Raw genomic sequence first — 25,798 nt, 5'->3', positions numbered from 1 at the left:
CTGTTTCCTGTGTGACTAAAGTTAACTAGACACACGGGGGCGCGCAGTGTGGCCGGGAGCCCAGCCGGGGCGAGTGGTGTTTGGGCCATCACCAATGCTAATACATTTTATTTACCTTAATGCTTGTTTTGTTTTTTTTTGTTTAATTCTGCCAACATAGAGTTCATATAAGTTTTAACTTGATCAGTAATGAATCGAAAAAGTATAAAATTCTTGTGCTTATCAGTACATTACAGAAAATCAAAGAAGACCTGACAAAAAGGTATTTTTGGAGGTTGCAGGAGGAAGACCCCAACAAGGGGCTGTCCGACTCACCACCCGGCTGATGAATTCATCATGAATGGACTCTTCCACAAAAAGGCGTCCCGCCGCAATGCAGTTTTCCCCTTTGTTGAAATACACGGAGCTCATACCCTTTAAAGGAGAAGAGAACATTATTTTTAGGGATATTCTCAGAACCAATGGTTATTCATCACGAGAAATTGGGATTAGCACTGAAGGATTTTATACATTTGATTATAAAGGATTTTATACGATTGAATACAAGTTATATTTATCGAGTGCAGTCGCTCAGGAGGTAGAGCGCTCGTCTTGGGATCAAGGGATCCCAGTTCCAATCCCGGCTCGTCCGTGTTACATGTCGAAGTGTCCTTGAAAGAAAGAAAGAAAGAAAGAAAGAGAGAGAGAAACAGAAAGAGAAAGAAAAAGGAGAGGAAAAGAGTGAGAAAGCAAAAAAAGAGAACGGTACAGGGAAGAGAGAGAAAACAAATGGAGAGAGAAAAATACAGAAAAATAGAGATATACAGGAAAGAGAAAGACAATAAGAGAGAAAAAAGATAGAGAAAAGAGAGCAAAATAGAGAGATTGAGAGAAAATCAAAGAGTGAAAGAAAGAATAAGAGACTCGGAGAATTAGTGAAGAGATACAGAAAAGAGTGACGCCATGAAAGAGGGAAAACAGAGAAATAAAAAAGGGAGAGAAAAAGAGAGAGAGAGAGGGGGGGGGAAGTAAAAAGAGAACTGAAGAAAAGAGAGTGAAAAAGACAGGAAACAAACTGCTGGAAAGAGCATGACGTCACTCGCCACCATTCCCACCAACCCATTCCTCCTAGCTAATGTGTTCCGCCCCGAACATATAAAGCAAGTACAAAAAAAGGGCACGCGAAAGAGAGAAAAAAAAAAGAAAGTGATAAAAAAGAAAAAAGGTGACAGAGCAAGAAAGAGAGAAAAGGGAAAGGAAATAAAAAGAAAATTGAAGAAAAAGAGTAAAACAGGGGAAAAAAAGAGGAAAAAACACTGCAGCTCTCTCCACCATTCCCACCACCCCGACTCCTCCTACCTAATGTGTTCCACCCTGAACAACTTTGCTAAAAGTACTTAAAAAGCAGATCGGCGCAGTGGAAAACCAAGCATAAGGCCTCTTTGAACTCAGCTCAGCCTCTAAACGAGCCATTCCACGGTAGAAAATTCTCTTACCATTCGAACGGCCTTGTCCATGTCGCAGTCATGGAAAATGATGAGAGGCGATTTCCCTCCCAGCTCCAGAGAAACTTTCTTGAGATTACTCAGTGCGCAGCTGCAAGAGTAGCACAACAACAAGCATTTTCAAATCAAGCGCCCCCAACATCTCTATCTTTTCCAATTCTCTTAGTCTCTTATTCCTATTTTTCTCTATCTTTGTTCTCTCTTATTGTCTTTCTCTCTCTCCTGTATTTCTCTATTTTTCGGTTTCCCTTTGTTTTCTCTCTCTTCTCTGTACTTTTCTCTTTTTTTCCTTTGTCTTTTTCTCTCTTTTTTCTTTCTCCCTTTCTCTCTTTCTTTCTTTCTTTCTTGCACTCCTTTTTTCACTTTTTGATTCTCTCTCTCTATTTTTCTTTTCTCTAGCTTTGTTCTCTCTTATTGTCTTTCTCTCTCCTGTATTTCTCTATTTTTCTGTTTCTCTCTCCCTTTGTTTTCTCTCTCTTCTCTGTACCTTTCTCTTTTTTTCCTTTTGCACTCTTTTTCTCTCTCTTTCTCTCTCTCTCTCTCTCTTTCTTTCTTTCACTCTTTCCTTCTTTCTTTCTTGCACTCCTTTTTTCACTCTTTGAGTCTCTCTCCATCTCTCTATCTTTGTTCTCTCTCATTGTCTTTCTCTCTCCTGTATTTCTCTATTTTTCGGTTTCCCTCCCTTTGTTTTCTCTCTTCTCTGTACCTTTCTTTTTTTTTTCGTTCTCACTCTTTCTCTCTATTTCTCTTTCTTTCTTTCTTTCTTTCTTTCTTGCACTCATTTTTTCACTTTTTGATTATCTCTCCATCTCTCTATTTTTCTTTTCTCTATCTTTGTTCTCTCTTATTGTCTTTCTCTCTCCTGTATTTCTCTATTTTTCTGTTTCCCTCCCTTTGTTTTCTCTCTTCTCTGTACCTTTCTCTTTTTTTCCTTTCTCACTCTTTTTCTTTCTATTTCTCTCTCTTTCTTTCTTTTTCTTTCTTTCACTCTTTGAGTCTCTCTCCATCTTTGTTCTCTCTCATTGTCTTTCTCTCTCCTGTATTTCTCTATTTTTCCGTTTCCCTCCCTTTGTTTTCTCTCTCTTCTATGTACCATTCTCTTTTTTTCCTTTCTTTCTTTCACTCCTTCCTTCTTTCTTTCTTGCACTCATTTTTTTACTCTTTGATTCGCTCTCCATCCCTCTATTTTTCTTTTCTCTATCTTTGTTCTCTCTTATCGTCTTTCTCTCTCCTGTATTTCTCTATTTTTCTGTTTCCCTCTCTTTGTTTTTTCTCTTCTCTGTACCTTTCTCTTTTTTTTCTTTCTCACTCTTTTTCTCTCTATTTCTCTCTCTTTCTTTCTTACCCTCCTTTTTCACTCTTTGATTCTCTCTCCATCCCTCTATTTTTCTTTTCTCTATCTTTGTTCTCTTATTGTCTTTCTCTCTCCTGTATTTCTCTATTTTTCTGTTTCCCCTTCCTTTGTTTTCTCTTTTCTCTGTACCTTTCTCTTTTTTTCCTGTCTCACTCTCGTTCTCTGTTTTTCTTTCTCTTTCTCTCTTTCTTTCTTTCACTCTTTCCTTCTTTCTTTCTTGCACTCTTTGTTTTTGTCTTTATCTCTTTTCTTTGTCTTTTTTCTTTTTCTCGCTCTCTCTCACTTTTTCTACTTTTCATTGATCTCTTTCACAAAGACACACCTTTTCATGATTTGCTTGCCAATCGGGGTCGAACCGGTAAAGCCCAGCTTCCGGATATCCGGGTGGTCAGCCAAACGTTGTCCCACCATGCCCCCTAGAGGAGAAAAATTCCTTAGATCCTGAGAAATATCAAATTTTCCGGAGTTCCTCTTACCCGAGCCGGGTAAGATGTTGACGACTCCTTTCGGGATTCCTGCTTTTGCTGCCAACTCGGCGAATTTCAACGCGGTGAGCGGCGTTACCTGCGTATACCAGATGATGAGGAGATACCGGTGACGTTCTCAACTGGTGATAATGGATTTGGCCCCTTCCTGATGTCTGTGTTTTCGGTATATGTATCACTCACGAAAAGGTTTCAGATAATGGAATCGGTTTTAATATCACTCAGACGAGACGAGGGATAACCGAAATCAAACATTTACAAGAGTAATGAGTCTTTGATAACGCTGTGGAGGGATTTTGGCCCATTCCTCTTTGCAAAATGGTTTCAAATGATTAAAGGGATAACCACATTTTCTCATTTTATTCTTCCTTTTTTTCTTAACTTCTTTATACATCATAATTTGTAATATAATGCATCAAAGCAAAGCAGCACGGCGGCGCTGCGGTTAGCGCGTGTGAGTTCATGGGTTCAAATCCAGCTACCAACCTTCCTGTGCGGAGTTTGCAGGTTCTCCCTGTCCTTGCGTGGGTTTCTTCCGGTTTCCTCCCACATTCCAAAAACATGCATGTCAGGTTAATTGGCCGGTCCAAATTGTCCCTAGGTGTGAATGGGCGAGCGAATTGTCTGTCCCTGTGTGCCCTGCGACTGGCTGGCAACCAGTTCAGGGTGTCCCTTGCCCACTGCCCGGAGATGGCTGGGATGGGCTCCAGCACCCCCGCGACCCTATTGAGGATAGGCGGTACAGATAATGAATGGATGGATGGATGCATCAAAGCAAGTGAGCCGTTGGAGAGCCGGCTCTTTTTCATGAGTTGAGCCGAAAAAGCCGGTTCACTAAAATGAGACGGACTTCCTTTCACTACACAACTACCACGGAATGATGCATGATGGGACATCCCCAGGCGGCAGACGCATGCGCACAGTTGCATCAAACCGCTTGCTTTGTTTGCAAGGAAAAAAACGATACCGAGATAGAGGCTACCGCGGCGAACACGTTTGACTCGATTGATTTGCCGTTTGGTGATCGTCGGTGTATACCGGATGGTACCAATAATTGCCAAATTTGCGTTTTTCCGTACGGATTTTCTTGTACGTCCTACACGTCTGTGGAACTGCTGGTATAAGGTCACACCACAGCATCTCAATTTGATTTAAAACTGGACTATGGCCACTCCAGATCCTCCTGAAGGTGGACTCTCTGTTTCTGATCGTTGTCCTGCTGCATTATCCAAAAGAGCTCCAGTTTGAGGGCACCAAGTAATGGCCGGACGTTCTCCTTCAAGATCTCATCTCATCTCATATCATTAGCTACACCGCTTATCCTCAGTAGGGTCGCGGGGGTGCTGGAGCCCATCCCAGTAATCATCGGGCAGTGGGCAGGGGACACCCTGAACTGGTTGCCAGCCAATCGCAAGGCACACAGGGACAGACAACTCACTCGCTCATTCACACCTAGGGACAATTTCAGGCCAACTCCCCTGAAATGCATGTTTTTGGAATATGGGAGGAAACTGGAGTGCCCAGAGGAAACCCACGCAAGCACGGGGAGAACATACAAACTCCGCACAGGAAGTCTGGAGCTGGATTTGAACCCACGCAAGAGGTTCCCAAGACATGAACTGTGCCGCACATGCGCTAACCACTGCGCCGCCGTGCTGCCCTCCTTCAAGATCTTCGGGTAAATACCAGAATTCATTAGTCTGTCAACCACAGCTAATCGTCCTGGTCCTGAGGCAGCAAAGCGACCCCAGACCGTCACACTGCCACCATAATGCTTTACTGTTAGCATCATCTTCGTTTTGTTGACTCCTGTGCCATTTTACGCCAGATCCAGATCACTCCACAGAAGGTTTCATCAAAAGCTTTGAGGATAATCAAGATGCTTTTTGGCAAATGTGAGACGACTCTTGGTGATCTTTAGCAACAGCACTTTTGGACGGTTGAGTCATGAACACTGAATTTACCTGAGGCTTGCAGTTCCTTGCATCTTTTTCAAGGAACTTTTATAAACGCTTGGAGAAATCTTAGTTGGTTGACCACTCCTGGGAAGGTGTTGCCACTGTTCCCAGTTTACCCAATTTGTGGATAATGGCTCTGACAGTGGTTCTCTGGAACCCTACAGATAGGAGATGGCTCTGTGACCATTTACGGACTGATAGAAGTCAATCACTTTTTTTCTTATTCCTTCTGGAAATTGATAGTACAGTTTAAATTTAGGTGATTTCCTGATTCAACACCGGGGGTGTCAATCAATTTTGGGTGTGGCTTATAGAATTGAACCTAGCTGTGATTGGTCCAGGTTCATGATCTGAAACCTTTGTGAGAGATCAATTCGCCAAAAACACAGAAATCAGAAAGGGGGCAAATTCTTGTTCACGAAACTATATACCGTATTTTCCGCACTACAAGGCGCACCTAAAAGTCTTAATTTTTTTCAAAAGCTGACCATGCGCCTTATCATACAGTGCGCCTTATATATGGATCAATATTAAGTCGCAAAGCAACTAAGGCAAGCAGCCTGTTGAAGATAAGACCAATTTGTTGGATCGTCTCGTACGTGTTCAAAGAAATGCAGGAATCAAAATGACATAAGAGGGAGTTCTTTTTATTGATACACAATTTCAACAACAGACTCAGCGAATCAAAGATATGCGTGTGTCTTTATAGTTTTCAACATAGCACGTGTACCCGGTTTGGCCCCGTCCCTTTTCACGCCTGAAGGCGTAGATGCCCAGGGTTCCGTCCTTATTTGGAAGTGTTTTTAAGTTTATGCCAGTTTATGTCACCTTGCCCTTTGCCGTTATCTGTTGTCCTCCCTTAAGGAGGATTGTTTATACTAATTCGTCCACCGAGACCTTCCCGAGATGTCAACAACCTTTCTCCCAACTGTAAGCAAGTCTTTCTACATTTCTTTCTAAATGTATGCAAATCTATTCTACAAATGCAAGTTTATTTTCTACAACACTCCGGCTATATATTTTCCCAGTATCTTGTTTCAGAGTGATATCGATGTTTCTGTGATGGGTCTTTTTTTAAATGTGCACGGTAAAGTTGCGAGCGAAAAAGAAAATAGAAACTAAGGAATGGTTGGCATTTCTTGAATCCCAAGACTTTAACCTTCCGAATGATATTTGGAATGATGCATTTGAGTGACATCGTACAGACACGGTTTCCGTATATGTCTGAGACACGTATTTGCTCCTTTGCAAGCTTTCGGATTGTTAAGGGGGTAAGAAGTCGGACTGAACTATCTGACTGTTTCGTCCACGTTCCCATTGTAGCGCCTTATAATCCGGTGCGCCTTATGTATGGAAAATATAGGACCAAAAACTATTTTTTGGGGGTGCTCCCTATAACCCGGTGCGCCCTATAGTGCGGAAAATTCGGTAATTGGAATAAAGAGATAATGTCGCTTCTGATTACCTGTGCCGGTTTAAGAACAAGCGTGTTACCAGCAGCAAGACAGGCGGCGCTCTTCCATGCCAGCATCATGAGGGGGTAGTTCCAAGGGATGACAATAGCACAAACACTGACATGGGGGAAAAATGATAAAGCGAATGTTATTGATTATAAGAGAGGGTTGTATAGCAAAGTATTTTGAATGAATGAAAACTTTATTCGAACATTAAAATAATAACAATAACTCAACAACAAAATAATATAATATATTAATATGTTCGAAAAGGGGTAGTAAGAAGCAAATTATATACACCACAGGTGTCAAACAGGCGGCCCGCGGGCCAGATCAGGCCCGCTAAGGGATTGAATCCGGCCCGCGAGACAACAATCAGAGAAGCGCAAGAGAAAAACAAGCTGCAGGTTGAAATGTGTCAAAGCAGGTGTCTCTCACAAAGACACTGTACTTGTATTTATTTCTCTCTCTTTCTCTCTCTTTCTTTTCCACCCCTTTCCTCCCACTCTGTCTCTTTCACTCTCTGTGTCTCTCTTTTACTCTTCCTTTGTTGCTCTTTGTCTCTTTCTCTCTCTCTGTCTTTTAACCTCTTTTGCTCTAACTTCATTTTTTCCTTTTCTCTTCATACCCTTTGCGGGTTTCTTTTCTCTTTTCTCTCCTTCTGGCTTTCTATTTCTCTTTGGATTTCTTTCTTCCTCTCCTTTTTTTTCCCCCTCTCTCACGATTTTTTATCTTTTGCTTCTCAGGTGCCCTCTCTTTTTCTTTCTTTGTCCCGCCCTCTCTCCTTTTCCCTCCCTCTTTCTCCTATTTTTTTCTCTCTTTTCCTTTCTCTTTGATCTACTAGTCCGGCCCCCGACAGAATGTTTGTTCTATCGTGTGGCCCCCGAGTTGAAATAAGTTTGACACCCCTGATATACACCATTGATACAACAACAATAGAAATAATATCTATAATAACAGTTATGATATAACTGTAACTGCGGTGTACGTGTCCCACCAAAGATCCACATTCACGCTGGACTGAATGATGAGGTTTTTATTATTACAGTTTCTGCAAATGGATGAGTCACAACATTAGCTTTTCTGCTGGCTTTGATCTCTTTGATCTCTACAAGGGGAATTCATATTTTAGTAAAACAGAAACAAAACGAAAATAAACCTAAACAGCTTGACAATATCAATCGCATTACTGTGCATGTTGAGAGATTTGTCAGCTGGGGTTATAATGTTTAAAATTAACTTCTTTTGTGGAGCACCAAAAGATGTGTCTTACCATTGCGGTTCTCTCTGGTAAGACTGCCAACAAACCCCGCCTCCGGGTCACATGTCAGAAGCCAAAACCAAACCCCACCCCATACCAGCAGATGGCAATGTTGGACTCATCATTGCAGGACATTTACCAAAAACTGTACACATATTTCAGCAGGAATTTCAATAAAACAAAAGTTATTATTACACCCGTTACATAACAACAGCAACAATAACACAAAGTTAACCATAATTCTAGACGCACTATTCCCAATCTCTCGTATCACCCGTTTTCTTCATCTCTGTATTCCGCCAGTAATGATTTTTGTATTTAAATTTGAACACGTGAATATTGTCAAATTGTTCCAAATTTACAGTGAGGATAAGGAAACAAAGATAAAAGAACAAAGAACTAACTGTCTTTGTTGTAAGTAGGCTTTGTTTTCCTTCGGAGGGGGGTGAGGGACAAACGGAGTTGGTGGATACAACCGGAATGTTTGATCTTACATTACACATAGTCCAGTGTTTTTCCCGAATTGCTCAGTCCACATATTGTATGGATTTGGGAGTAGAGTCCATAAACGTGCCCGATTAAAGTCGCCGTCGACGATAAAGCTCCGTTGGGGTGTGCAAGCTGCTGTTTATTGATAGCAGCGGGCAGGAGATTTAGCGCTATGCTAACGTTAGCATCCGGTGAAACGGTTAGCGGTGGAAAGTAAACTGCAAACACAAAGACCACAGTTAACTCTCCCGGTGCATAGAAGTGTCTGCACGATACTGCTAGAAACTCCATATCGAGTGAGCGGTGTGTGTGTGTGTGTGTATGCTTCTAATGGCACGTTTTTGGAGGATAAAAAGGGGCTGTGGTTGAACTTTAGTAATTATTTTTTCTCTTTAAGAAAATCACAATATTATTATTAGCTGCTCCTCTTGCACTCTTTGCACTACTGTATAATACTAGACATAGCTCTGATTATTTAGTATATTATTAGTACTTCAATACTCCAACTCAGTACAACATTTTATTTATATCTGTACATTCAAGGAAACTGTGCGGGTCAGATGTATCGACATTTCGTTCTGTATTCACGTGTACAAGAATGACAATAAAGTAGATCTGAATCTGAAATATTATTATTGTAAACTCTTTCGGTTATACACAAAAGTAAACTCCGAAAGAAGGAAAACGTAAAACAATGCTTTTAAAGAAAGACAAAGACTAAGAAGGAAAAGACTGCAGAGACTCAGCGCCAGAACCAGCAGGCTCAAAGACAGCTTCTTCCATCAGGCTGTCAGGACTCTAAACTGGTTCCTTACCCAAGCCCCTCCCACCAAATCAATGCAGATTTAGATTTCAGCAATACTTTGCATTTTTATACTCTAATCCTTCTACATTTTTATCTTTTATACGCATAGTTTATGTTTATTGTGGCTTTTTTTTAACCATTTTGCACATTGCACTATGAACCGTCTCGTCCTCAAAACCAGAAACTCGTAAGAAACAGAAAAACGCCATTTTTCTGTTAAGAGGTTTTGGTTTTTCAGATTCCTGTAGCAGCAAGATGGCGGACAATGATGTCATTTCCCTCTATGTATGTAAAAGAAATTCCAATTTCTCGTCTTTGAGCCTGCTGGTTCTGATGCAGAGACGCTGCGCCTTTTTTTGTAAGCACATTTTTACGATATTTCACAAATTCTTACCGATTATTTAAAACAATATCGTTTCAGCTCTCGTCTTGGGATCAAGAGGTGGCGGGTTCGATTCCCGGCTCGTCCGTGTTATATGTCGAAGTGTCCTTGGGCAAGACACTGAATCCCTAATGCCCCCAATAAGCAGGTCGGCGCAATGCATGGCTGCTATAGGTGTGTGAGTGTGTGTGTGTGAATGGGTAAGTGTGAAGCACATTGTAAAGCGCTTTGGGAGGTCTTCATTGACTTGAAAAGCGCTATATATAATGCAGACCATTTACCATTTTGATGAATAACGCGTATATCAGGTAAACGCGCTTTCTTTTTTGACCAGCGCGGTGGCCTTGAGGGTAGACTGCCCGCCCTGAGACTGGGAGGTACCTGGTTCGAGCCTCAGCCCGGGCATACCTAAGATTTATAACATTGGTACCAATTGCCTCCCTCTTGGGTCTCGGCATTAGGGGGTTTGGTCACCTAATGAAACATTGAGGGGGCTGGGAATTCTCTCCCAGATAGAGATGAAAATGTGACTGTGTTCTTGACTCTAGCCACCTCCCACTTGGAGGATAGATTATAAAGATAGGACTAGAAGATTAAAGAGGAAGAGATAGATAGATAGATGTCTAGATAGATAGATAGATGTCTAGATAGATAGATAGATAGATAGATGTCTAGATAGATAGATAGATAGATAGATGTCTAGATAGATAGATAGATAGATAGATAGATAGATAGATAGATAGATAGATAGATAGATAGATAGATAGATAGATAGATAGATAGATAGATAGATAGATAGCCTTGAAAAGTAGTTCTGTACATTTCAGATTTCCTTAATCAAACAATATAATAGGCGCATCAACTTACCCAATTGGTTCTTTTTTGGTAAAGGTGAGGTTGTGGTTGGGCCTGGCTTGGTTAATAGGAATTGTCTTGCCCTGGAAATATTTGGATTGGACAATGTATCAAAATCACAAAACAGTGAAATTACATCCCAAACACACAAGTCCCGAATAGGGTTACTTTTCTCAGCTCCGTTTTTCCAGCAATAGTGAGGAAAACCTTGCCGTAGGGGTCTCAAACTCCCGCAGGATGATAGTTTGTGTCTTTGTGCCTAGTTTGTGTTGTATTTGGGTCCAAATGACCCATCCAGTTTATTTAACAGACCCACAGAGGCAAATGTAGGATGGGGACCATCAAAAAGCCTGCTATTGGCCGAGGAAGGTGTCAATCAAAAGGGGAAGGACTGATTACCATATTGGGAATAGTTTTCCAATTCTGTTTATTTACAAAAGAGTTTTGTAGCAAAACAAAGGAATATCAATTATATCCTGCATTATTATAATTTTCTTTATTTATTGTCTTATTATTGTTCTAATTTAACATCTTATTTTGTTTGCAAAAAAAAAGATAATTGATCTTATTGGTAAATAATCAACAGAGCTTTTCTTGAAGTAAAACCAATGTGGCCCCTACTAACCCAGACCCTAGCTCCAGCGGCCCCATAGTAAATTGAGTTGGAAACCCCTACTACCCTCCGGGTATGATTTTACCTGGATCTTGTCGCACCATCCGGCAAAGTACCGGAAGGTCTGGATGGACATGCCCACGTGAGTCTTCAGGGCTAGCGTGTACACGGCACCCGAATCCATCGCCTCGATCGTGGCCAGCTCCTCCTGGTGTTGCTCCATCAAGTCTGCTAATCTGTGAGGGAGGCCCAAAAACTAAGGTTTTGAAATTGGATTTTCTTCTCTAAATCTAATCCTAATCTCAACTACTTTATTAATCCAGATTTCTGTGTTTGTAAATTACCTATAGGCTCCCAAACGGCTGAACTCATTTTTGTGAGAACATACACAGTTGTCTCTTAGGCCTCTGCAAGTGCCTTTAGCTTGTATCTTATCTAATTTGTTCTCCTCAAAAATCAAGCTTGTCTTGCAATGTCAGAGTTTTGTTTTTGCTTAAGTGTTCATTTAAATAAACAGCTGTCCCTTTTAGTTGTTTCCCTTGATTAGGGATTTTATGTTTTCGTTTCCTGTTGACAAACCTCACTATGGTAGCTTTAGATTCGTTCTCACCTCTTGATAATGGATGGCATGCTTCTATGTCCTCAGCATTGATAGATATCCCCTTATGACTCATAAAAGCAATGACCTGTTGCCCAGCAGATTCTTGATCAGCATTCGTCGTAATACTTTTATTTGCCACAGCCTCGGCATAGGTCCGAAATTTGATGTCCAGACTGGTGATAATAATGTCATCGAGCCTGGTGTACTGTTCAAGTTCTGCTACACATCCTTCTAGCGCATTAATCCTCTTGTCCTTCTGTTTTCGTTTTTTCAATCTTTGATTTCAGCTATCAAACTCATGATTGTATTTTGTTGTTGGTAACTATATCCATCCACCCCGAAGAAGAAATCCAGCTTCCTCTTCCTAGTTCGTGTGTAAACATACTATTCTGTATTGAAATGAAATGATCTGTTTTTCTATAGCGCTTTTCAAGTCAATGACTTCCCAAAGCGCTTTACAGTGTGCTTCACATTTCCCAATAGCGGCCTTGTATTGCAGCCATGTAACCTGCTTATTGGGGGTATTAGGGGTTCAGTGTCTTACCCAAGGACACTTCGACATGTAACAGGAACGAGCCGGGATTCGAACTGGGGTCCCTTGATCCCAAGACGAGCGCTCTACCTCCTGAGCTACTACGGCCACTCACTAAGAACTTTGACATTTTTATTATTTAACATCTCCTGCAGCCATTCAAGATTTTTGGTGTTAAGTGTAAAGAAGAGGCAGGACGTTTTATTTGAAATGAAATTGGTATAAGAAAGATTGATGCGGTTGAGAAAATGGTTGGATCGCCATCTTTTGATCACTTCCTACCACGGAGGAGGAAGTCACCTCACTCTCATATCTGTCAACTTGTACGTTTCTGCCGTACAAAGTAGGTTTATGATGCATTTTAAGATGTGTACGACGTACGAGAAAATCTGTACGGAAAAACGCAAATTTGTCAATGATGGCTACCATCCGGTATACACCGACTATCACCAAACGGCAAATCAATCAAGTCAAACCAGTTCGCCGCGGAAGCCTCTATCTAGGTATCGTTTTTTTCGTTGCAAATGTAGTGAAAGGAAGTCCGTCTCTTTTTAGAGAATCGGCTTTTTTGGCTCAACTCATTAAAGAGAGCCGGCTCTCCAACGGCTCACTTGCTTTGATGCATTATATTATGAATTATGATGTCGCATAAAGAAGTTAAGAAAAAAAGAAGTATATAATGAAAAAAATGAAAAAAGACAGGTTTGTGGTTATCCCTTGAATCAGTATATTACCAACAATAATTGAATGCAGAAAATGAATTCATAATTTGAATAAGAAAATGTATTATTCTACCTAATTCTATTTGCATGTATTTTTTCCTTCTACAGTGAACGTCCAAGCGACTTCATTTTTGAACTTTTTTTAAAATAAACCTCATTCATGTCGAGCAACTCAGTATCTCACAACAAAAAGTTAATTAACAATATACATGATATAACGAAACACACGTCCAATATAACATGTTAAACAACATAAATAAACACGTTTGAAAAAAAAAAAATATGGTGTAAGATTATTTTGTATTTTGTAAGGGAAAATACGACCGTTTGTAAGGGCATGGAGCCCCGGAGCGCAACAGGTATGCACTCTTGAAGCTCATCTTCCAAAAGTAAGTTAAACTTAACTTGATTTACCGAGCTTTATCGTCGACGGCGACTTTAATCGGGCACGTTTATGGACTCTACTCCCAAATCCATTCAATATGTGGACTGAGCAATTTGGGAAAAACACTGGACTATGTGTAATGTAAGATCAAACATTCCGGTTGTATCCACCAACTCCGTTTGTCCCTCACCCCCCTCCGAAGGAAAACAAAGCCTACTTACAACAAAGCCAGTGAGTTCTTTGTTCCTTTATCTCTTTGTTTCCTTATCCTCACTGTAAATGTGGAACTGGAGTCGTCCAATTTCGTTGTCACAGCATATCCCATGTTGTAACAATGACAATAAAGGCATATTCTATTCTATTCTATTCTTTATAGAGCATATTTTATGAAATGTTTATTTTTTAGGACAAAACAATACAGGTTACAAATTCAACTTATAGTCAAGTTTTTAATGTTACCTGCAGTGTTCCACAGGGTTCAGTGCTTGGCCCCCTTCTTTTCAGCATTTACATGCTTCCATGAGGTGATATTATTCGCAAGTACAATACCAGCTTCCACTGCTACGCAGACGACACTCAACTATATCTTCCGTTGGAGGAATCTCCCACACTAAACTGTGGAAATTTGGAGGCCTGCCTCATTGAGATAAAAGAGTGGATGTCACTCAATTTCTTGCGTCTTAACTCTGAAAAGACCGAAATGTTAGTCATTGGTCCATCTAAATGCCGTGAGAATAAGTTGACACAGGTCTATAATTACATAAGATTTCTGGATCAAGGTTGGGTCGTTTCAGTGTGGGTTTAATAACGGCGGACTTAAAAGCTGCTGGAACTACACCTGAGGAGAGTGATATGTTTATATTATTTAGAACTGAAGGTCCAAGGACGCCAAAAAGACTTTTAATAAGTGAACCTGGGAGCGGGTCGAACTGGCAAGTTGTCGGTTTGGCCGCATTCACCACCTGTTTGAGATCATCAAGTGACAGTTCACTAAAACCGGACAATTTCCCAGGACAGCAACCCTGTCGTGCATATGGTTTGACACAGGTCTATAATTACATAAGATTTCTGGATCAAGGTTGGGTCGTTTCAATGTGGGTTTAATAACGTCGGACTTAAAAGCTGCTGGAACTACACCTGAGGAGAGTGATATGTTTATAATATTTAGAACTGAAGGTCCAAGGACGCCAAAAAGACTTTTAATAAGTGAACCTGGGAGCGGGTTGAACTGGCAAGTTGTCGGTTTGGCCGCATTCACCACCTGTTTGAGATCATCAAGTGACAGTTCACTAAAACCGGACAATTTCCCAGGACAGCAACCCTGTCGTGCATATGGTTTGACACAGGTCTATAATTACATGAGATTTCTGGATCAAGGTTGGGTCGTTTCAGTGTGGGTTTAATAACGTCGGACTTAAAAGCTGCTGGAACTACACCTGAGGAGAGTGATATGTTTATAATATTTAGAACTGAAGGTCCAAGGACGCCAAAAAGACTTTTAAGAAGTGAACCTGGGAGCGGGTCGAACTGGCAAGTTGTCGGTTTGGCCGCATTCACAACTCACCTATAAAGCAGACTCCCCCTGTCTCTCGGGTTCATCCTGCCCCAGGGGCCGTGATCGAACGCTTGTTTGGCTGCTGCCACTGCTAGGTCCACATCCCCAACTGAAGCATAAGACACCTTACAGATGACCTGGTAACAAAAGCACCCGAAAACTGGAAAACCTTTCTCCGAAAGACAGCCCAGGTTTGGCCGTTTTGACCAATCCCTGCCATTTTTACCGATCCGTCCGTGGGATTGACGGTGTCGTAGGTCTTGCCGTCCTCAGCATCCACAAACGCGCCGTTGATGAAACACTGGTGCGGCATTTGCACGGTCATGTTGTTCACTTCCTTGGTCACCTGGTTTAAAAAGAAATGACATTTACGGTGTTCATTTTAGCTGTGAAAAGTGATGGGTCCCAGGGACTCGCATGCTCAAAAATCTATGGGTCCCAACTAACGTTCCCTCTAAGCTGTGCGCGTGCGCAATCGCGCACTGCTCGCACATTCTTAGCGCACGAGAAAATCGAGCCGGCGCACAAAAATCAGGGCTCGAAATTGCTAATTAAAAAGCCAATTAAGTCAAAGTTACAGTGCATGAAGGTAAAAATAAACAGGTTCCCCTGACGTTGTGTCCTAAATGCCGTATTTTGAAGTCGAGTAAAGTTGAGTAAAGTTAGTAGAGTTTGTCGAGAACCGGCTTCTTCGGCTCGGCTCACTAAAAGGAACCGGCTCTTTCGGGTCCTAAACGGCTCTTCAGGTTGTTTTGGCTTCTTTAACCCTAACATTACCAAATATTATGTAAAATTATGCACAACATGACTTAAAGGAACGGGGGAATAGAACAAAAAAGAAAAAAATACCAAAATGAAAAGTAGTGAAAGGCTGGGGAAAAAAAACAAAGGAAGAGAAAAAAAGAAGGAAACATGTAGAAAAAAAGCCAGAAAAAAAGAAAAGAAAGAAATGTAGGAAAAAAGTAAATAGAGAACAAAAAGAAAAAACAAAAAAGTAGAAAAAAACACAGAAAAAAGAAGAAAAAGTTTGTGTTGCATTCAAATCATTGGCCGTACAACCTTTGCAATAGTACATGAGTCAATTCATTCAAAAGAGAAAAATCATTTTGCATCGCCGGAAACTCAGCAAAATGTAACTTGAAGTTTTGGAGATGTTTGATAATGAATTATCTTGCCACACTTGGGATTGCCGTTGCTCACTGTTGTTTCAAGCGTTGCTCACCGACTTTGTGTGAACGCTCAGACCCGTAAGGAAAATTACAGGGAACATTGATCACGTCTCTGTTTCAAATATTGGTACAGCCCAAAGGGGCGCTTCTTTCTTTCTCTTTCTTTGTTCTGCCTAAATAAATGCAGTTTGGTGGGGGAAGGGCCCCCCAGAGTTAGGAGCGCGGCCAAGGAGATGGACATAAGTTCCTCCTGTCCTGGCTCCTCCCCCTGAATGCTTGGTGTATCTTTTTTAGCGTCAGCAACTCGTAAATAGCTCTCCCACAACATGTAAGAAGTCGATTTAGATCCCAGAATTAGCTTACATGGTCAACGACGAGTTCGTCGTCCGTTTCCTCTCCTCTCATTTTACGGACAAACATCTGGATGAAGTCCTGGAAGGTGGTGGCCATGTAAACGTCCTCGTTCTGCAGCAGGACACCCGCTCGCTGCTTGACTTCCTCCACCAACCTAAACGGACACACACAGTAATACAGGCATGAATCCTGTTAGTATCGGGCAGCTGCAGCCGATGATGTTGAAGGTGGCTCTCATCGTTGGAGTTTCATATCAATGAGGTGTTCGTCAAGGTATTGGAGCCTCCCGAGAACCAAGAAAATAAGAGTATCTGGAACTTGTTCTTTGATATAATAGGTCTATTTAGGAAGGCACTGTCAATGGAGAATTATTTATGGTTGTTATTTAGGATTACACTCTTTAAAGGGGAAGTAGTATCAATGTGGTGGAAACAAATAGTTCCCTCGTTTCTCTCTCTACATCAGGGGTGTCGAACCCATTTTAACTCAGGGGCCACACGATAGACAGAACATTCTCTCTGGGACCAGACTAGTAGATTATAGAGAAAGAAAAAGAGAGAAAGAAATAAGAGAGAAAGAAAAAGAGAGAAAGAAAAAGAGAGAAAGAAATAAGAGAGAAAGAAATAAGAGAGAAAGAGAGAGAGAGAAAGAGAGAAAGAGAGAGAGAGAAAGAGAGAAAGAGAGAGAGAGAAAGAGAAAGAGAAAGAGAGAAAGAGAGAGAGAGAGAGAGAAAGAGAGAGAGAGAGAGAGCGAGAGAGAAAGAGAGAGCGAGAGAGAAAGAGAGAGCGAGAGAGAAAGAGAGAGCGAGAGCGAGAGCGAGAGCTGTGGGACAAGGAAAGGGTTTGGGACAAGAAAAGAGAGAAAGGGAGTAAGATAGAGAAAGAGGATGTGAGAAACAAAAAAGATAAAAACAGAAATAATGAGAGAAGGGGAAAGAAAGAGAAAAAAATCCAGAGAGAAATCAAAAGAGAGAAAGTGAGAAGGAGAGAAAAAGGAGAGAGAATGTGATAAACAAAAGAGATAAAAACAGAAATAGTGAGAGAGGGGGAAAGAAAACTAGATAGAAAGAAAACCAAAGAGAAATAGAAAGAGAGGAAGAGAAAACAGAAGGAGAGAATGTGATAAACAAAAGAGATAAAAACAGAAATAGTGAGAGAGGGGGAAAGAGAGAGAGAAAGAAAGAAATCCAGAGAGAAATCAAAAGCGAGAAAGTGAGAAGTAGAGAAAACAGAAGGAGAGAGAAAAAGAAAAAGGAGAGAATGTGATAAGCAAAAGAGATAAAAACAGAAATAGTTAGAGAGGGGGAAAGAAAGACAGAAAGAAAGAAATCCAAAGAGAAATAGACAGAGAGAAGGAGAGAAAACAGAAGGAGAGAGAGAGAGAAAGGATGTGAGAAACAAAAGAGATAAAAACAGAAATAGTGAAAGAGGGGGGAAAGAGAGAAAGAAAGAAATCCAGAGAGAAATCAAAAGCGAGAAAGTGAGAAGTAGAGAAAACAGAAGAGAGAGAGAGAGTTTTGGACAACAAGAAAAGAGAAAGGGAGTAAGATAGAGAAAGAGGATGTGAGAAACAAAGGAGATAAAAACAGAAATAATGAGAGAAAGAAATCCAGAGAGAAATCAAAAGAGAGAAAGTGAGAAGGAGGGAAAAAGGAGAGAGGGAGAGAGAGAGAGAAAAGAGAGAGAGAATGTGATAAACAAAAGAGATAAAAACAGAAATAGTGAGAGAGGGGGAAAGAAAGAGAGAAAGAAAGAAATCCAAAGAGAAATAGAAAGAGAGAAGGAGAAAAAAATGAAGGAAAGAGAGAGAGGGAATGTAAGAAACAAAAGAGATAAAAACAGAAATAGTTAGAGAGGGTGAAAGAAAGAGAGAAAGAAAGAAATCCAAAGAGAAATAGAAAGAGAGAAGGAGAAAAAACCGAAGGAAAGAGAGAGAGGGGGAATGTAAGAAACAAGAGATAAAAACAGAAATAGTTAGAGAGGGTGAAAGAAAGAGAGAAAGCAAGAAATCCAAAGAGAAATAGAAAGAGAGAAGGAGAGAAAAACGAAGGAAAGAGAGAGAGAGGGAATGTAAGAAACAAGAGATAAAAACAGAAATAGTGAGAGAAGGAGAGAAAACAGAGGGAGAGAGAGAAAGAAAAGAGAGAATGTGATAAACAAAAAAGATAAAAAACAGAACTAGTTAGAGAGGGGGAAAGAAAGAGAGAAAGAAAGAAATCCAAAGAGAAATAGAACGAGAGAAGGAGAGAAAACAGAAGGAGAGAGAGAGAGAAAGGATGTGAGAAACAAAAGAGATAAAAACAGAAATAGTGAGAGAGGGGGGAAAGAGAGAGAAAGAAAGAAATCCAGAGAGAAATCAAAAGCGAGAAAGTGAGAAGTAGAGAGAGAAAGAAAAGAGAGAGGGAATGTGATAAACAAAAGAGATAAAAACAAAAATAGTTAGAGAGGGGGAAAAAAACTAGATAGAAAGAAATCCAAAGAGAAATAGAAAGAGAGGAAGAGAGAGGAAGAGAAAACAGAAGGAGAGAGAATGTGATAAACAAAAGAGATAAAAACAGAAATAGTGAGAGAGGGGGAAAGAAAGACAGAAAGAAAGAAATCCAAAGAGAAATAGAAAGAGAGGAAGAGAGAGGAAGAGAAAACAGAAGGAGAGAGAATGTGATAAACAAAAGAGATAAAATAAAAACAGAAATAGTGAGAGATGGGGAAAGAGAGAAAGAAAGAAATCCAGAGAGAAATCAAAAGCGAGAAAGTGAATGTGATAAACAAAAGAGATAAAAACAAAAATAGTGAGAGAGGGGGAAAGAAAGACAGAAAGAAAGAAATCCAAAGAGAAATAGACAGAGAAGGAGAGAGAGAAAGAAAAGAGAGAAAGGATGTGTGAAACGAAAAAGATAAAAACAGAAATAGTGAGAGAGGGAGAAAGAAAGAGAGAGAAGGAAAGAAATCAGATAACAAAAAGTACCAACAGAGATCTATGGGTCCCCAAAATTTTGTGTTATATTGAAATTGTAAATCGGTGACAAATATATCATATAAATCGATATATTCGTTCCGTTTTAATCATCACAGTTTATTAGTAATACAAATCAGTTATCACTTCAGATTTTTCAGTTCATATATTCTTTGTGGTTTGCTGTCCCGCCACAGTTGTAATGCCTTCTCAAGGTCCGATCCATTATCCTCCTCATAGCGTCACCAGGAATATAATTGAGTCTATGTTGGCAGAAAAGTCCTTTTCTTGCTAGGAGTATTCTTGTTTATTTTCTCTTGTCGAATCGTTCGCTTCAGCACGCGTGTTTTCCTTGCCTCCGCGATCTTCCGAAGACTTTTTCCGCCTTTTTTTCGTGCCGGAATGATTGCCGTTGTTATCACTTTCTGCGTTATGTTTCGACTTATTACTGACACTGAAGAAATTATCAATTTTTTGTTGATTTTCAACTAATACTAACTGTTTTTTCGGAGGCATACGAGATATCGTTTGCCGAGATCGGCGCCAGACCAAAACAACAATGGCGGATCTGCCTGACGAAAAGTTTGGAATGCGGTAAATCTTTATTAAAAAAAAGTAATCGGGTAATAATGACAATTTTGTGTCCAAAAAAATGGCGTCCTGGGGACGCACGTTGATTTGAGACTATGCGTCCCCAGCAAAAATGATGCGGAACACTGTAATATGTGTATTATTTGCCCTCATGTAGGTTTTAGATGAGAGGGTGGTGTCATAATAGTCTGTAATAATAGTTTGCAATAGTCTTTGATCTGTGCAGCCCTTTGAGACTCTTTGTGATTAAGGGCCAAACAAATAAACATGACTTGAAAAAAATACTTTTAAAATCAAATTAACCTTGGTTACAATGTTCATAACGATGTCCAGTTTTGTTAGGCCAACAGAGAAGGCCTTGCAGGCCCTGACGGCCCACCACTGATGTTTTAGATATAATTTCTTTATTATTACAGAAAAAACGTCAAGAATTTTCTCCGAATCTCTCTGCTCGGCTTACCTGACCACGTCCATGGAGGCGGCTCCAGACTTGAAAAAATCCGTAGTGTCCTCAACGGCAGGGACGTTGCTGAGAATGCCCTTCCAGACTTCCTGGAATCCCAGACAATTACGATGAATAGTCATGATGATGAAATCCATGTGAAAATTGGACAACTTGCCCTCATCTCCTCCACAATTTCTTTCTCCTGGTCGGTTAACTCCACGCTTTGGGTTTCCCCGGTTGAGAAATACTTGGAAGCAGGTATCATTTTTCCATCTTCAAACTGGAGGTTCTTCACAAGAACCTTGGTTTGGAAAACACATGAAGAATCATAAATCTATCTCAGAAGAAGAAGAAAGAAGTGCGGTCGTTGGTTTAATCTGTGAGGAACTTCATCTTACGGCTTTTCCATCGCTTCCGTGGAGGACGAGTCCGTTTTTGGTCACCAGGCTTTGGCTGGATGCTCCTTGGATGTCCAGTGGTTGGCCGGGTGGGACTGCTCCTTGCAGCAGAGATGAACCATAGAGGGTAACGCACTGTCAGTAGAGAAATGCTTCATTGACTCAATGTATAGGGCAGGGGTGTCGAGCAGGCGGCCCGCGGGCCGGATCGGGCCCGACAAGGGATTGAATCCGGCCCGCGAGACAAAAGTGAGGGAAGCGCAAGAGAAAAACGAGCTGCAGGTTGAAATATGTCCAATTGATGTTGCCAAAGCCAGGTGGCTCTCACAAATGCTGTGCTTGTATCTCTATCGCTTTTCTCTCCCTCTCTCGGTATTTTTACCTTCTTTTACTCGCTCTTCCTTTTTTCCTTTTCTCTCTCCGATCAGGGGATGGTCTCATAATAGTCTGTAGTTTGCAATAGTCTGATCTGTGCAACCCTTTGAGACTCTTTGTGATTAAGGGCGTCACAAATAAAAATGACTTGAATATCTCTCTCTCTCTCTCTTTCTCTCACTCTGCATCTCTCTCTGTGTATTTTTACCTTCTTTTGCTCTCTTTTTATTTCTTCCTTTTCTCTCTTTCGCTTCCTTTCCCCTTCTCTCTTTCTTTCCTTCTATTCCTCTTTGGGTTTTTTTCTTTCTTTCTTTATGTCCCCCTCTCTCACTATTTCTATTTTTATCTCTTTTTTTCCACTCTCTCCCTTTCTCCCTTCTCTTCTCCCACACTTTTTCTCTCCCTCTCCTCTTATTTCTTTTTCTCTTATTTTCTTTCCCTCTAATCTACTACTCCGGCCCCTGAGAGAGTGTTTGTTCTATCATGTGGCCCCTTAGTTAAAATGAGTTTGACACCCCTGGTCTAGGTGAGATGGGGCCACATTTTTTTTTTTGCTGTAAAATAAAAATATTGCACAGTATTCTCAAATATGCAAATTAAGATCTACAGGTCTCTTAAAATAAGGACAAACAGGCTCGGAGATAGCTTCTCCCCCAGGGCCATCACCACCCAAAACAGGTGCACAAATCTGTGAAAACATGTATATCATGCTACAGGTCCCTTAAACAAGGGAAAAACAGGCTCAGAGAGAACTTCTTACTCAGGGCCATCACCACCCTAAACGGGTGCACAAAACTGAAAACAGATATCTTGTGCTAAAGGTCCCTTAAAACAAGGAAAGACAGGGTCAGAGAGAGCTTCTTCCTCAGGGCCATCGCCACCCTAAACGGGTGAACAAAACTGTTAAAACATGTATATTGCGCTACAGGTCTCTTAAACATGGACAAACAGGCTCAGACACAGCTTCTTGCCCATGGCCATCACCACCCTAAACGGCTGCACAAAACTGAAAATATGTATAGCACGCTGTAGGTCCCTTAAAACAAGGAAAGACAGGATCAGGGACAGCTTCTTCCTCAGGGCCATCACCAACCTAAACTGGTGCACAAATCTGTGAAAACATGAATATCGCGCTACGGGTCCCTTTAAACAAGGAAAGACAGGCCCAAAGACAGCTTCTTCCTCAGGGCCATCACCACCCTAAACGTGTGCACTAATCTGTGAAAACAAGTATATCGTGCTACAGGTCCCTTTAAACAAGAAAAGACAGGCTCAGGGACATCTTCTTCAACAGGGCCATCACAACTCTAAACGGGTGCACAAAACTGAAAACATATCTTGTGCTACAGGTCCCTTAAGCAAGAAAAAAACAGGCTCAAAGAGAGCTTCTTCCTCAGGGCCATCACCACCCTAAACAGGTGCACAAATCTGTGAAAACATGTATCTTACGCCACAGGTTCTTTTAAACAAGGAAAGACAGGCTCAGAGAGATCTTCTTCCCCAGGGCCATCACCACCCTAAACGGGTGCACAAAACTGAAAACACATATCTTGTGCTACAGGTCCCTTAAAACAAGGACAAGCAGGCCCAAAGACAGCTTCTTCCTCAGGGCCATCACCACCCTAAAGAAGCACACAAAAAAAAACTTACTAATTAGCACAAATCCACATCAAACTCACGCCGGGCCGCACAAACAAACAAACTCTTTCTAAGGCGGGGCCTCAAACTATTGTCACATGGGCCATTTGCAGTCGGCGGGTCGCGAGTATAAGACCCTTGGTATAGATGTCCAATGAGAGTAATATTTGAATATACGCACCTTGCCGTCAATGACGGTCCAAGCTCCTGGGATTTTGTCATGGCCACGTATCCAGTTGTGAATCGTCTCAGCTGTCTGAGCCAGATCGATCTGAAAGAGGAATACAAGTGTTAAAATAAATAGGTGGACATTATGAATATTAGGGAATTGTCGAGCATTTTCTTTAGAATTTTTTAGCGAATAAGTGTATACCAGTATTGGTGGTGAGAACATTAAAGCGGATCTCCTTTCTCAAGGTTAAGATTGCATTAAAAAGAAAGAAACACATTCTGAGTCGGAAATTGAGTTGGGTAGCCCTTTCGACGGAGGCGCATCCCACCTGAGCCGTCCCTTAGATCTACTTCCAAGATCGGCTCAGAGAGGAATCGCACACATCCCATAACTTGGGAGACAAAGCGGCGCTGCCACGAGCGGCTGCCTTTTCCAGCAGCTGCCCTATTGTTTTATTGTCTGCTCCTATCTTCGGTGTTTTTTCTTCCCGTTTTGACAACTACACTATGGATTACTTCCATCCTATGGACATGGGTTTTAGCGCACAAAAAATGCGTGTATTCAAGGAATTTCAACTCCTTGCACTGAAGAATTCTCGTGCCGGCGTGATGAAGGGGCCTATCGTGGAAGAAGAGCCGGAGCTAGCTAAGCGGCGTTATAAGTCTTCGGTACCATCCGTAATCATGGTAAATGCGAACTCACGACCAAATAAGATCATCGAGTGCTGGTGGAAAACATCGAAGCGCACGGGGAGCGCAGTTGCTGTGTTTTGCGGAAACGTGGCTCACGTTTAGCATTCCGGACGCTAACGTGTAGCCACCCGGAGCTACCCGGAGCTATTCCGGCTTCAACGCCGCTAAACAGAGACACGAAAGCCGGGGGGAATGGGAGAGGAGGCGGACTTGCTAACACGAGGTGGTGTATCCCTGGATTTTCATAAAGAAAAGATTTCCATCTGCCGCTGGGATGTCGAACTTTTGGACTGGCGTGACGTCACCCACTCCGCTACAAGCACCCCTAGGGCATCATGTTAATCTGTTAATAAACAACGGGTAGACTGCTGGAAGTGTGAATTTCCCTACGGGGATGAATAAAGTATCTATCTATCTATCTATCTCCTGACCCATTTATTCAAAACACGGGCGTAAAACAACACATATGATTGGCTTAAACAAGATCACATGATTACATGAAAGTATATAATGCTGGTCGCTAGGTAACACACTATCATAATAAATGAGAAGTATCCGGCCAGCTGCCCAACTGATCTTGGAAGATAAAGACTAACCCTCCTGAAGAGAAAATGGGCTAATTATTTATGGTAAGCTTAAACAATGATGCAGTGTATTTCTAAGGAAGCATAAATAGGGAGGAGAGGCACATTTTAGGGACTTCTGGGAAAATTAACTACCGAAGCTTGTAGCAAAAGATAAACAACACCTAGATGAAATCTTTCGCTTCGTTACAGTACTTTTGAGGATAAAAATCATACAAAAGCACATTCAAACTACTATCAAACTATAATTTTTTACTCTTTTTTTACTCACTGTGCCAGGAACATTGATTTGCATAGTGCATTCTGAGGTTAAACTGTCTCTCCACTTATTCACCAACAAATGTTAGAGAATGGACAAAACAAAGTCTTAACAAAAAAACTACACACCCGATTTTACGTATGTGTGCGTATTAAAGAAGAGTGAAGAATTGGAGAATGCACCATGCAAAATCAGTCTTTCTTGTACCGTGAGTAAAAAAAGTGTGATTAAATAATCTTTGCACTATTATACACCGGAAGTGTATGAAAAGCGCAACTTTAGCTTTTGTTGTAGTCTCAATTTTATGCGCCTTATAGTATGGTACGCCTTATGTATGAAAAATATATGACATAAAAACTACTTTTTGGGGATGCCCCTTATCATCTGGTGCGTCTTATAGTACGGAAAATACGGTATGACCAAGTTTGTGTTATGGGATGGCAGTCGCCCTCTTACCTTGGCATTGGATTTCTTCTGAATGCCTTCGTAGCTTGCACCTTCCTCTGGCTGCGGAATTCTTGGGGCCTTGCCATCGGCAACAAGCTGCACGGACTGAACCTGCAATTGCAAACAAATGGTAATCCAATGAAGGAATAGTGCAGTTTAGGGCAAACATAGTAGAATAAATTCAACTTTTAAAAAATGAAACAACAAAAGACCAGCAAAACGACCTCAGGTACCGTATATACTCGCATATAAGCCTTCATTGGATATAAGCAAACCCCTAGAACTGCTTTCAGAAGCCACAAAAAAAATCAAAATATTTATAAGGCGTGTACCTAAACCATTGCTAATTATTTAATGTAGTTAATATGGATTAATTTACTCTCATCTCATCTCTCATCTCATTAGCTACACCGCTTATCCTCAGTAGGGTCGCGGGGGTGCTGGAGCTCATCCCAGCAATCATCGGGCAGTGGGCAGGGGACACCCGGAACTGGTTGCCAGCCAATCGCAGGGCACACGGGGACAGACAACTCACCCGCTCATTCACACCTAGGGACAATTTGGACCGGTCAATTCACCTGAAATGCATGTTTTTTGGAATGTGGGAGGAAACCGGAGTGCCTGGAGGAAACCCACGCAAGCACGGGGAGAACATGCAAACTCCGCACAGGAAGTTTGTTTTTTGGAATGTGGGAGGAAACCGGAGTGCCCGGAGGAAACCCACGCAAGCACGGGGAGAACATACAAACTCCGCACAGGAAGTTTGTTTTTTGGAATGTGGGAGGTA

The 25,798-nt window shown here is 41.3% G+C and overlaps 1 protein-coding gene across 1 annotated transcript in view; it reads right to left on the bottom strand.

The window, feature by feature from the left end:
* Positions 1–25,798, bottom strand: part of aldh1l2 (aldehyde dehydrogenase 1 family, member L2) — a 54,865-nt gene that overhangs the window by 8,412 nt on the left and 20,655 nt on the right. Inside the window, exons 5-19 of the mRNA XM_088347075.1 lie at positions 25,021–25,122; positions 23,039–23,128; positions 20,845–20,979; positions 20,618–20,747; positions 20,462–20,549; positions 16,468–16,612; positions 15,162–15,281; positions 14,945–15,072; positions 11,226–11,376; positions 10,540–10,610; positions 6,747–6,852; positions 3,315–3,402; positions 3,161–3,254; positions 1,476–1,575; positions 316–414 (exon numbers count right to left, since the gene is read on the bottom strand). Of these exons, the coding sequence (XP_088203201.1) occupies positions 316–414; positions 1,476–1,575; positions 3,161–3,254; positions 3,315–3,402; positions 6,747–6,852; positions 10,540–10,610; positions 11,226–11,376; positions 14,945–15,072; positions 15,162–15,281; positions 16,468–16,612; positions 20,462–20,549; positions 20,618–20,747; positions 20,845–20,979; positions 23,039–23,128; positions 25,021–25,122 (1,647 nt within the window). The remainder of the gene's footprint in view (positions 1–315; positions 415–1,475; positions 1,576–3,160; positions 3,255–3,314; positions 3,403–6,746; positions 6,853–10,539; positions 10,611–11,225; positions 11,377–14,944; positions 15,073–15,161; positions 15,282–16,467; positions 16,613–20,461; positions 20,550–20,617; positions 20,748–20,844; positions 20,980–23,038; positions 23,129–25,020; positions 25,123–25,798) is intronic.

This window comes from Urocampus carinirostris, chromosome 11 (assembly GCF_059441175.1).
Source record: "Urocampus carinirostris isolate Australia breed hairy pipefish chromosome 11, RoL_Ucar_1.0, whole genome shotgun sequence".
Lineage (NCBI taxonomy): Eukaryota > Metazoa > Chordata > Actinopteri > Syngnathiformes > Syngnathidae > Urocampus > Urocampus carinirostris.
This window is presented reverse-complemented; position numbering and strand designations above follow the sequence as displayed.